Below are 13,440 nucleotides of genomic sequence, written 5' to 3' on the forward strand. Positions count from 1 at the left end.
TAGACATTATGATTTTTTTTAATATTTTTCAAAATAGAATTTTTTTTTTTTTCTTCTTCATTTTTGTTAGATATATAACTTTTTTCTGATTTATCCGAGTAATTATCGTAACTTATATTTTTCATATAATCATTTCCTTTTTTTTTTTTTTTTTTTTTTTTTTAATTCATCATCTAATATATAGGAGTTGTTATCTGAAGAATAAGACGAATTAAACAAATCAGACTTGTTCGAATTCTTGATATATTTTTCATCTGTTTTGTGATTTATCTTTTTCTTGCTTTTTTTTATTTTATTTTTTTTCTCTTCTTTTCTTATTTTGTTGTCTCTATGTGACTGGTCACTGCTGTATGATTCATCTGTGTAATAATTTTTTTTATTATTTTTCTTTACACGTTTTTTCTCATTTTCGTTGTCATCATCGTATTCTTCTTTCCCCTCCTCCTCGTCATCCTCATCATGATACTTCGTATATGAATCTTTGCTTCTATTGTAATCGGATGAATATTCATCCTCCCTATCATTTAATGTGTCAATTATTTCTCTGCTACTTTTTCTATTTTTAATTATTCGCTTCTCTTCCTCTAATTCTTTATCTAATTTTCTATCCAATTTTTTGTCAGATTTTTTACCCAATTTCTTATCTAATTTTTTAAATATTTTAATAGGTTTAACGTTAAGTGTTAAATAAAAGGACTGATGTATATAAACCATGAGCCAATTTTGTGCACTTGCTAGTAACAAATTTTCTAAATTTTTTTTAAATAATGGTAACAATTCGACGCATAAAAAGTTATTTAAAATTTTCTTTTGTATATAAACAAACATATTATTATTTTCCATACAATTATAACAATATGCATATGACAATTGTTGTAGTATATTATTTATCCATTCATTGTCTAATATCTCTGATTTCATTAATTTGTTTTTTTCCCTTTCAAAATAACTTTTCAAGTCCCTTTCATTTTTTTTTTTTTTTTTTTTTTTACATTTCTCTCTTTCATTAAAATCGTCACTTTTCCATGGTACATTTTCATGTGGTAATATAGGATGAATAATTAGATGAACTAGTTTATTCTCCTTATTTTTAAGAATTTCTAAATATATATGTTTATATCTATGCATATTGTAATAATCCTCTAACTCTCTTTTTTTGGAATCGATGTTAATACCACTTTCGTCTAATTGTGTATTAAAGAAATCTACATTGTAGTTATGTACATAACAGGGATCATGTGTTACGTTAAATGGGGTAGCTCTATTCCTCTTCGTATCATCCTCCTGTTTCGATGTAACATATTTATTATCATTGTTGATAACACTATTATTTCCGCTCATGCTGATGCTATTATTTCCACTGTTAGTGCTAACTTTTTTTGTGTTCGAATAGTTCAGCAGATGATGAACAGGAAACCTATATAATCGATAAGCCAAATAATCTGTGTTGCATACATCCACATGTACTTCAGCTTGATTTGTGCTTACAGTTGTTAGAGAAGCATATTTCAAAAAGAAGAAGCGAAGGATATACTTTATGCCAGGATGTGAAGCTAATAACTTGGAATAATAGCAAATAAGAGTTTTAAAAATATCTTTATTATTTGCTACTTCTCTTGAAAAAAAACTTCTACACCAATCTTCAACTTGATTTTGTATATTCATATCATTCCCATATATATCTGGTACATTAGTTACTATATTTTTTATCTTTGAACAGTTAAATTTAAAAATGGTTAGACAATCTTTTTCGTTCTTGTCCTTTACCTTACTAGAGTAGCTGTTTTGCATTCCCACTGGATATCTTTTGCTTTTACTACTATCACCATAGTGGTTAAGATTGCCGTTATTGTTATTGTTGCTACTATCTTCCTCATCTGTTGGACTAATTTTTTCGTTTTTAATTAAATCATACATATAAGAAATGTTTTCGTAAAATTGTTCCGTTGTCAGCAAATAGTCATCCCATACATTGAACTTATTTTTTTTTACATATTCTACAAATAGCAAACCTGGTATGCTTTTTTCATTGTTTTTTTTTTCACTTCCTTTCTCTTCAATGCTTTTTTTTCCACTTGCCTCTTTTTCGTTTTCCATTTCCTTGTTCTTTCCTTTCCTTTCCTCTTCCTCTTCCTCTTCATCCCTTTTGTCCTCTATCATGCTGTCTCCAAATAGGTCCTCCTTTAAATAAGCATCACTCTCATTGTTAGCATTATCGTCATATTTCTTTTCATTTATGTTATTGTCTTTTCTTTCCTTTTGCTCATTCTTGTTATCTTCATTTGTTTTATTGTTCAAAGGGTATATGCCACCTCTACTCTCGTGAAGAATTCCCCCATTTTTGTTGTGCTCATCATAAAGATCCTTATCATCTTTGATACTTAATATGCCACCAGTGTTCTCTTGATTATTTCCATCATTAATTAAATTATTTTTAATATAATAATAATATATATTAACATCTTCATAATACATCTCGTTGTATTTATTCATGATATCAAAAACAGAGGAATGTATGTTGTTATAAGTCTTACTATTCAAAATTTTAAGCTTACTTTTTAATTTTTTTATCTTTATAAAATTTTTATACCAAACTTTGTCTAATTCATGTATATCCCATACCATATTTAAATTGAATGGAGGGTATATCAAATAAGATTTGTGAAAGAAAATAAATGGAATTTCATTTTTATATTTTATCATCATATTTAAAATTAATATACACTTTTTTAATAAAAAATTGTCACATAAGAAATCATTCACATTTACATCATCATATATATTATCATAATTCTCTTCAATTATTTTTTCAAAATTTTTATATGTAAAATAGTTGGGATATTTTTCTTTCAACTTATTTACTATCCATTTTGATTCTATAAGTATGAACTTCTTAGTCATTTTAAATTTTCTCTTTTTATAGGTAAAATAATATCTTTCTGGAATATCTGAATATCTGATTAAGTCATCTTTTCTTGTTAACAATTGATTTAACGTTTCATCAGGTTCAGCAAAAGTTTTCCACTTACTTGATATTATATCGAAACTTTTTTTCTTTATCTTTTTTTTTTTTTTTTTTTTTTTTTTCTTTCTTTTCATAAATTTTTTCCCTTTCTCTTTACAAACAATAATTGCTTCATCATTGAATAGATTAGAAGTGTCTTTTGATTTCTCTAGAGCATCTTCATCCATGATGCTCAAAACCTTTTTTTTTTTCTTTCTTTCATGTGTATCACCTTCATATATCTCATCTTCATACGTCTCATCCTTATGCACCTCATCTTTATACTCCTCGTCTTTATACTGCTGACCCTTATACCCCTCATCATTATACATCTCATCTTCGTAATATGGCACCTCCGCATATTCATCATATTCACAATAATCATCATAATCTTCATATTCCTCTCCACATATTTTTTTGTACTCCTCTTCATAAAGTTCATTATCACTTTCTTCCTCTTGATAATCTCCTTCTTCGCTATCCCCCTCATCCGCTTCATCATCACCTTCTTCATCTTCATCCTCTTCATCTTCTTCCTCCTCATCATCATCTTCACCCTCTTCTTCTTCTTCTTCCTCACCCTCATCGTCCTCCTCTTGTTCTATCTCCCCATCCTCACCCCCATCTCCATACTTTTCATTTTCTGCTTTATCCAAATCTACTTCATAATCCGAATCCTCTTCCATTCCTTTTTTTTTCAAGTTTTCATTGATCTCGTCAAAGAAACTAACTATTCTCTTTTTTTTCTTTTTCTTAATCCGACTAGAATCTTCATCATCTAATATCATATCTTTAGAAAAAAGGTCTTCCGGATTTTCTTCTTGATCTTCTTCATAATCTTCTTCGTCCTCATCATTTTCATAATCATATTTTTTTTTTTTTTTAACTGGAGAAATGTTAATAATATCTAAAACAGTGTTCACATCCCCAAACGTCTGGCTAATCATCTCATGTATATATGAATCGGTTTTATAAATATTATCTGAAGACATAGGATACCCCTCCTCTTCTTCTTCTTCTTCATTTTCATTTTCTCTTGTATCTGACATATTTTCTTCATAATTAAATAAATTACTTTTTGATTCTCCTTTCTGCTTTTTTAAAGAAGTTTCACTGTCATCAATAAAATAATCCTTGTCTTTCAAATGATCTATTTTATTTTCATTATCATTTTTTGGATGGTCATTATATAAATCATTATCATCTACATTTTTCATTTTTTTTAATCTTCTGTGCTTTGTGTCTTTTTCATTTCTTATAACTTGCATACCAGTATTTTCTGCAATGAGTTCTAAATCTTCTTCATCTAAACTTTTATTTTCGAAATAGTCATATTTTTTTTTTTTTTTTTTTTTTTTTTTTTTTTCCTTCTTCATCCTTTTCCTCATCTTCTTCATCTTCACTATCGACAATAAATCCCCTCATTTCATCGTCATCACCATCCGCTTCAGCGTCCTCTTCCTCTTCTTCTTCTTCCTCATCGTCATTATCATCCTCAACGTCATCATCATCCTCAACGTCATCATCATCCTCAACGTCATCATCATCCTCAACGTCATCATCATCCTCAACATCATTATCATCCTCAACGTCATTATCATCCTCAACTTCTTTCTCTTTCATCTCTTCTTTTCCCTCAACATTCTTTCCTTTCTTAACATCCTCTTCTTCTTCATCATCTTCTTCTTCATCTTCTTCTTCATCTTCTTCTTCATCTTCTCCCCACATTTCCCCCCCCTTTTTCTTGTGAAAACCTTTCTCCTTCTTACTTTTTTTGAATCGCTTCATTACTCTCTCACTTAGTACATTTAGCTCCCTGTCTTTACATTTAGTCTGTTCTGTTTCGTTTGTACTATTATTTACTGCTTTTATTTCATTTTTATTTTTTGTGCTATCATATTTGGTCGACTTTTTAATAGTAATTTTGCTATTATCGTTTATAGACTTGACATTTTTATTAATACTATTATTATTATTATTATTATCACTATTACTACTGTTACCATTATCATTATTGTTGTTATTGTTACCACTATTATTTCTATTTCTATTATCATTATAATTATCATCATTATCATCACTATTATGACTATTATAATTATTATTATTGTCTTCCTCTTTGTACTCTTCCTTCTCTTCTATTTTTTCACGATCATTTCCATAATCTTCATCTATAATTTTTTTACTTTTTTTGTTGTACTTGTAATTGTTTGAAATATCCATATCTCCAATCGTATCACTTTTTGAAAAAGCTGAGTTCGTCTTTAGATCATTTGTGTTTGTTACGATGTCATTATTATTTAGTTCCTGGACATTATGCTCTTCCCCCATATTTCCCCCGACTTTATTCCCCTCCTCATCCTTTTCATGCAATTTATGTTTCAATCTTTTAAAGTTTCGGACGAAAAACCCTTCATTTTTTCTCTTCAAATTTGTTGACTCTCCTATTACCCCTTCTTCATCATTTTGTTGAAGGTCCTTTTTGTTTTCATTCGTCGAACTCATCATCCCTCCTCTTCATTACTTTTGTTTTAAGAAATAAACATGCACATATTTTTTAAGCTGTACGTAAATGCGTGCGTATACACATGAATACTTACATATAAATATACATAAATACGTATATACATACATACATACGCAGATGCGTACGTTCATATATATATATATATATATATATATATATATATATGAACATATGCTATATATAAAGCAGTACCTTTTTTATGGTTATGCTATTTTCATTCTAATATAAAGCGGAAAAATATGTAAAAGTAGTTTATATATTTTACGTATGTATCTCTCTATATATCTATATATATGTATTATATACATATGAAATTGTTTTTCTCTTTATAATGACTTTTATTAAGGTATTTTATATTTTTTTAACAACTATATAATATTTATTAAAATAAATGTTACGTTTATATCCTTTTAAAAGGAAAATTACTTGGAAGTAATTTCTCATCGATTTTTTGTTAAACAAAAAATTGTCGAAGTTTTTCTGCTGTTTCAATAAAAGAATTATGCGTTTTTGCAAGTAGCGAAAAAAAAAAAAATAATAAAAAAAGAATAAAATAAAGTAGATAAATCATAATAAAGTAGATAAATCATAATAAAGTAGATAAATCATAATAAAGTAGATAAATCAAAATAAAATAAATTTGGATAAAACAAAGTATAACAAAATACAATTAAACGAAATAAAATAAAATAAAATAAAATAAAATACAATACAGTAAAACGAAATAAAATAAATTAAAATAAGATATGGCTAAAGAAAACAAAATAAAAGATTTTCTTTTTCATTCTGCGTAAATACATTTATGCATATACGTTAACGTAGCGGAAGAAGGATATCACCTAGGGGTTTGTTTGACTTCCCCTAAATAGAAGCATGATTAATGATTTTTATTGAGTGTTTTTCTTTTTTTTTTCATTTTTTTTTTCTTTTTTTTTTTCTTTTTTTTTTTTTTTTTTTTTTTTTTTTTTTTTTTTTTTTTTTTTTTATTGTCAAGGAATGCGGAAGAACACTTTGACGATGTACATGTATTCTAATGAAAAAAAAAAAAAAAAGAAATTTATTTATATTCCTTTTTTTCTTCCTTATGCAATGTTTCTTTGAACGCATTAAATAATACTGAACATTGCATTCGTCGTTCGTGAGGTAGATATACAAATATACTATACATTTATATATACATATATATATGCGCACGCATACTTACATAAATACAAGTACATATATACGTATGCATTTGTACCTATATAAATTCAATTTTATAGGGAAAAAACGAGTATTTGTTTTTTGTTTTTTTTTTGAAAGTAGACCTTGATTTTCTTATTTTTAACTTGTTATATATGTGTTAAAGTGCAAAATGTGCTTTTTCTACTATAATAAAAGGCCTAATGTGTACATTTATATTGTTTGTTGATGAGTTACGAAAATAATAAAAACAAAATAATAATGAAGAAGCAATGAAAAGGGAGCAACAGCGATGTGGAAATAATGAAACTGTGAGTGGAATACTCTTAAGCATATTTTTTTGTTGACACTTTTTTTTTATTTTTTTTTTTTTTTTTTGGTATTTACCCAATTAGATATATGTACAGTAGCTATACTTTTCGCATAATTATGACTGATCCAAATAGTGCTATGAAAATTACGCCAAAATATGTGTACCTTCCATAAAGTCATTAAATTATCGTTTTGTACTTTGATATAAGTGAAAAATTCCATATACATTTTTACCATTCCACGTTTATGCTTCATTCGTTTATATACGTATATGTATGTATATATGTGTACACATTTTAATCTGTGAAGCGTTCTACATTGCATATTTACGTACATACAAACATACATACAAAAGTACATTCATGTGTTAACCATATAACGATAAAGGCTACAAAAAATTTCTGATTTCATTTTAAACCTGCGGCATTTATTTTTACTGCTACAATGTTCAAATTATAGAAATGCCCTTACGCACTTTTTTCTCTTTGCATTTTATGAGTGCATGCCAATATTTAACCTTTTTTTAAAAAAAAAAAAAATTATTACGTCAAGATTGTACACCTGCACACAAGAATAGAAGAACTTTTAGAAGGGGAACAAACTGAAAAGGGGAAAATAGAGGAGGAAAAATCTGAAGGGGAAAAGATAGAAGAGGAACAAACTGAAAAGGGGAAAATAAAGGAGGAAAAAATTGTAGTGGACAAAATTAAAGGCGAAAAATAAACGATGGAATTGTACACAAATGAGTGGGAATATAAGCAAAAACGCCTAGAAGGTATAATAAAAAAAGAATTTTATTATAAAGAAAATGTAATAAGAGATTGTGAAAAAAATATAACTGGAGGATTTATAGCAAGGAACATGTACAGTTTGAAAGAATATTGTGAATGCGCAAAATGTGATTTTACAATATTAATAATAACGGAATATATAAAAAAGGAGTGTGTGCTCGATAATTATATTTTTGCTTATAAAAAATTATATGACAATATAGATAAATATATTTACAAAATTTCAAAAGTAGAAGATATCGATCTTATTATTGAAAACGACTTTTTACGCAAAAATGATATATTACAAAAGAAACCAAAAAATAAAAAAAGAAATGTGGGAGAAAATTATATAGAAATGGAAACATTTACCATGTCAATTATATTAAAAATAAAAACTCAAATTTTGAATTCTTTTCCCATGTTAAAAAGTATTTTAAAAAACTTAACCTCGGATAATTCTAGCAGCTATTATATTAATAACAGGACCGGAATAATAGAGAAGTTAAAAAAGAAAATTTACAGTTATTGTTGTAACAAGGAAAGAAACACCATTGAAGGACATACAAGAAGAAGAAATGATTTGGTGGATACAAAAATTAAGATGGAGCACCCAAATATGGCGAATATATGTGCTAATGCTACATCAGATTTTGACGAATATACAAATAACGGCACTTCTTATCCGTGCAATTTAGGTGAAATTAACAACAACGATTGTGATATTTACAGTGATCGTATCTGTTATGACAGCGCTGATGTAGGAAATTACAAACAGGATATTAATGGTGAAAAACACAATCCCATTTACAGTTATGACTTATGCAGTTCTACCCTTTGCAGTAATCTGTGTACTATTAACTCAAACGATTGCATTAGTAAAAATAGCGGCATAAATTTTACTACTGACATAAACATCAGAAATGAAACGAGGGGAACACATGAGTACACAAAAGAGAAGATACAGCCATACAGTTATTCTTCTAAAACGAATGGGTTATTGACTTCTTTAAAATTTTATGAGATAAAAATAACGACAAACAAAAATTTAGTAAGTCTGAAGAGCATCCTTCTGTTAATTGAAGTGGTGTGTTTGTTCCACTCGTATTTTATTAAATGCGTATTAGAAAAAGAAAAAAAAGAGAAAATAAATTTTATACAACTCCACGAATTTAAACTAAAGCAGATATTTTGTGATGAATATAATTATTTAACGTTTTATAACATTATTTTGGGAAAGCTGAGGAAAAAAAAAAAGGATGACAATGTTATATATAACGATTTTAGTAGCGTAGTACGGAAGAAGGAGTGTGATGGTAAGAATTTTGGGGAGGGTACAAACAATGCTTATTTTAAGAAGCAAAATGTATCGAGTAAAGGCATTTGTTGGACTTATGAAAATGGAAATTTCTCAAATGATGTAAACGTTTTTTTTCCAGGTAATAATGGAATGTATTCATATAATGATTATAACGGTATATTTCGTACTCGTCGGATGAATATATGTAACATTGTAGATGAGGACCCATTCTATGAGAGCCCGAATAAACTTGAACTATTGGTTAAAAATAAATGCTGCATGTATGAAGAAAACTGTTCATATAAACACGTTTCGTACGAAGCGCTATCAAAGGAAAAAATAAAAGAAATCTCTTTAAGCGAAAAGGAAATTGAGAGAATACATAATTACATAAATTATGTATTCAACAGTATTATGGAAGAATGTGATACATATTTTCACATTGAGTTTTTATTTACTCTACACACGTTTCAACTAAAGTTTTTGTTTAATATTTTAAAAACGCTATTACTAAGAAAGAATTTAGAAGATGACCTACTAATAATGTTAACATATTGTGCCTACAAAATTAAGAACAAAGAAATAATGGATTACTGTTTTTGGAGACTTATAAGCATTTTTGAAAATGAGCATTTTCCAGATAGCTGGGTTGTATTAGATAACAAAGTGAATAATCAGTTGAAGAAAAAATATAAAGAGATGAAGAATAATTTGAAAGAGAAAAAAGAAAAAAAATATAGGAAAGAAAATTATCGTAGTAGTATATTTTATGAAACTTTAAATCTTATGCAGGGAAGTAATGAAAATAGAAACAATATAACTGAGATAGACGTAAATAATGGAAATTTTTATTTTAAGAAAAATTTAATTGACAAGAATATATTTGTCAGTTTTATAAAGAAAACGAAGAAAGATTTTCTGCATTATAATGATATACCAAAAGGTTATGTTATTAATGAAATACAGAGACTACGAAATTTCAATGATTATTATTCTTGTTGCTATATTTTAAAAAATAATAAAAAGCAAAAAATATTAATGGCTTTTAAAAAGAGGGGAGAAAATAAAGTCTATATATATAAATATGATAAAAATATAAAAAAAAAATATAAAACTGTGAAAACATTTTTTAACATATCAGGATTTTTAGGTATATTAATATGTAACTTTACAGGAATGAAAATTAGAATATATGATAATGGGATATCAGAAAAGTTTTCTAATTTTTTCCCATCTTTTGAGAGAAACAATGTAATATCGATTAGGTTTGAATCAAATATTATAAGTGAATTGCCAAGACATTTCATATGTAATATATATAAAGAAAATAAAAATATAAAAATTATTTATGAAAACAAATGCCCCATATGGAATGATGAAAAAGAAATTTATGAGCTACCTTTTTATGGTAGAGTTAAATTGGCAAGCGCAAAAAATTTGCAGTTAATTTTAAAAAAATGTGTTGTTAGTAATTCCAAGAAAGATTTATTTTTAAACAAAAACATAAATGATGTTATTGAGTATGTAAGCAATCAACATAGTAGCAGTAAAAGCAATTCGGACGTGGATAACACATATGAGAGGGAAGGCAGTTGTAATAATGCTTCTACAACTGCCACCACGTACGAAACATATTTCTTTGAGTCTAAAAATGCGGAAGGGAATAATAAAACTGAAGAAGAAAATTCAAAGAAGGTCGTCAAAAAAAATTTTTCCTTTGATATTATCAAAAATAACTTAAAAAGCAAAAAAAAGGAGGAAAAGTTTGAAATTATAAACAAAGATGAAGAAGAAATATTTTTAATTTTTGGTAAAAACTCAAAGGATTATTTTACGTTAGATTTCCGCCATCCTTTATCTTCCTTTGAAGCATTTTCCATAGCTATTTCGTCGTTACTGAAAAAAAAAGCCGTATCTTAATTTTTTTTTTTTTTTTTTAGTGAAAATGGTATGAAGCCTACTTTTTTGTTTTTGTGTTTACCCCTTTTTAATTAAATTTACCCTTTTATTTAATTATTCTTTTTTCATTTAGTTAATCTTTTTTCATTTAGTTAATCTTTTTTCATTTAGTTAATCTTTTTTCATTTAGTTAATCTTTTTTCATTTAGTTAATCTTTTTTCATTTAGTTAATCTTTTTTCATTTAGTTAATCTTTTTTCATTTAGTTAATCTTTTTTCATTTAGTTATTCTTTTTTCATTTAGTTATTCTTTTTTCATTTAGTTATTCTTTTTTCATTTAGTTATTCTTTTTTCATTTAGTTATTCTTTTTTCATTTAGTTATTCTTTTTTCATTTTATTATTCCTTTTTCATTTTATTATTCCTTTTTTGATTTATTTATTCTTTTTTTATTTAGTTACTCTTTTTTGATTTATTTAATTATTCTTTTTTCATTTTATTATTCCTTTTTTCATTTATTTAATTATTCTTAAGCTCTTCTAAAAAGCATAAACTTTTGTATTATATGCTAAAAAATGACTTCATTACAACTGTTTTATATTCATTTTTATAAAATCGTGTGCGTGTATGCTTGTGTGCTTGTGTGCTTGTGTGCTTGTGTGCGTGTGGGTGGGTTTAGCGGACACACGTGTGCTACATCTTCTTTGTAATTATATATATTACTAAAATAATACGACATATTTGTGGAAGAACATAATTAAATTCTCAAAATTTACGTAAAAATATTTATCTCTTTTGACAAACAAACTTATGATTTTTAAAAAAGTTAAGTGTTCAGGGGAGAATAACTTTTTTTTATTTTCTTTTTTTCAGAATGTTTAAAAAAAATGAAGAAAGGTAAATGGTCTATCAATACACACAAATATATGTACGTGCTTTTTTATACGTGCATATATATGCATCCATACTTATGTGCACACATGTAAAACCATAGTTATATGTTTTGTCAAATGCAACTTGGTCCCTTTACCAGTATTGTTAAGAAGAACAAGGAATATGCGGAACGAAGTATTAGGTCAAATAATATTTTATATTAAAATACCTCAAAAAGGAAAATGTTTAATTTTTATTTTTCTCTTGTATAAAAGCCCAGTCTACACGAATTTCCTGATTTAACAACATTGAGCCATCCATTTCTTAAAAAAAAAAAAAGTAAACGTAAAAGTAAAAGTAAAAGTAAACGTAAAAGTAAACGTAAAAGTAAACGCAAAAGTAAATGCAAAAGTAAACGTAAATGAAAAAGAAAAAATGGGGAGCATATCTTACGTGTAACGAAAATGTAATGAATGTAAAAAAATCAACGTATAAAACATATTTTACGTGAAAAAATAGTATGAACTACAGCTTCCATAAATAGTGGAGTGCTCATATTGCAAATATTGTTATGTATGATATTACATTATTATGTACAAACGTACACATATATATATATATATATATATATATTTGTGGGTATTATAGCCTAACGGACTAACTCAAAAGAAATAAATGACATAATAGTAATACATGTACGAAGAGACAATAAAAAGTTGCGCGCATTTTTCCATACCATCAATTGCCCTCTTAGCATCAACGAAATTCTCAAATTCAAGAAATGCATATCCCTTTAAAAATCCTGTTCGTCTATCTAAATTTAAATGCAAATTTTTTATTTGTCCAAATTTTTCAAAAACTTCCTTTATATAATCATCCCTCGCTTCACCGTGGATGTTTGTTATTATGATTATCCATCCCTCAATAGCTATCAGTAAAAAAAGTAATTATATTTGTATAATTGCAAACGTGTTTATAGTACATCTTCGGTATAAGTAGCATATGTCATTTTAACAACGTTTGATGTTAAACAAATAAATGAAATAAAAAAAAAAAAAAATGAAACTTTAAATTACTCACGTTTCAACCATTTATATGAGTCTAGCAAAATAAACATCATATCATTTATATATAAAGTATATATGTACTAACAACTGTATCTTTTCGTTTCTTACATTTTGCTGGAATTTCATCTTTTTTAAAAACGTTACTTAAATGATTATCTTCCATTATTTACGCTACAGATGGGATTCTTTCACTTTTTTTTTTTTTTTTTTTGAACCTTACTTTTTTAAGTGTAAAAAAAAAAAAAAAAAAAGTTTCTATATATATATATGTGAAAAAATACTAGAAAAGAAAATAAATGATGTACAATTTTAGGTATGTACAGCCTACATTACTGTGGAAGTACATTTTAAAAGTACTCTTCATTAATTTAACTTGCTTCTTATTAGCAGTGAAAATAAATATTTTATAATTCATAAAAATGAAAGTAGCAAATGGATAAATAAATACATGTAAAAGTAAGGGTACTGGTTAGTATAATTTGAACTCTTGAATGGGTATATGTACA

The 13,440-nt window shown here is 26.7% G+C and overlaps 4 protein-coding genes across 4 annotated transcripts; 1 reads left to right on the forward strand and 3 right to left on the reverse strand.

Annotated features, from left to right (window-relative positions):
- Positions 1-129: 129 nt before the first annotated feature.
- Positions 130-4,272, reverse strand: MKS88_005155 (transcription elongation factor SPT6; the record flags this gene model as incomplete). The annotated part of the gene is made up of 1 exon (XM_067218392.1): positions 130-4,272. The coding sequence occupies one exon, from the start codon at positions 4,270-4,272 to the stop codon at positions 130-132; it is 4,143 nt and encodes a 1,380-aa protein (XP_067071530.1).
- Positions 4,273-4,333: 61 nt separating this feature from the next.
- Positions 4,334-5,512, reverse strand: MKS88_005156 (transcription elongation factor SPT6; the record flags this gene model as incomplete). The annotated part of the gene is made up of 1 exon (XM_067218393.1): positions 4,334-5,512. One exon carries the CDS (start codon positions 5,510-5,512, stop codon positions 4,334-4,336), a length of 1,179 nt encoding a protein of 392 aa, XP_067071531.1.
- Positions 5,513-7,751: 2,239 nt separating this feature from the next.
- Positions 7,752-11,015, forward strand: MKS88_005157 (tubby domain-containing protein; the record flags this gene model as incomplete). The annotated part of the gene is made up of 1 exon (XM_067218395.1): positions 7,752-11,015. The coding sequence occupies one exon, from the start codon at positions 7,752-7,754 to the stop codon at positions 11,013-11,015; it is 3,264 nt and encodes a 1,087-aa protein (XP_067071532.1).
- Positions 11,016-12,113: 1,098 nt separating this feature from the next.
- On the reverse strand, positions 12,114-13,097 carry MKS88_005158 (RNA-binding protein 8A; the record flags this gene model as incomplete). Its single annotated transcript, XM_067218396.1, has 3 exons — positions 12,114-12,190; positions 12,604-12,795; positions 13,043-13,097. The coding sequence occupies 3 exons, from the start codon at positions 13,095-13,097 to the stop codon at positions 12,114-12,116; spliced, it is 324 nt and encodes a 107-aa protein (XP_067071533.1).
- Positions 13,098-13,440: the final 343 nt, after the last annotated feature.

The sequence above is a fragment of the Plasmodium brasilianum genome, chromosome 13, assembly GCF_023973825.1.
Source record: "Plasmodium brasilianum strain Bolivian I chromosome 13, whole genome shotgun sequence".
Taxonomy (NCBI): domain Eukaryota; phylum Apicomplexa; class Aconoidasida; order Haemosporida; family Plasmodiidae; genus Plasmodium; species Plasmodium brasilianum.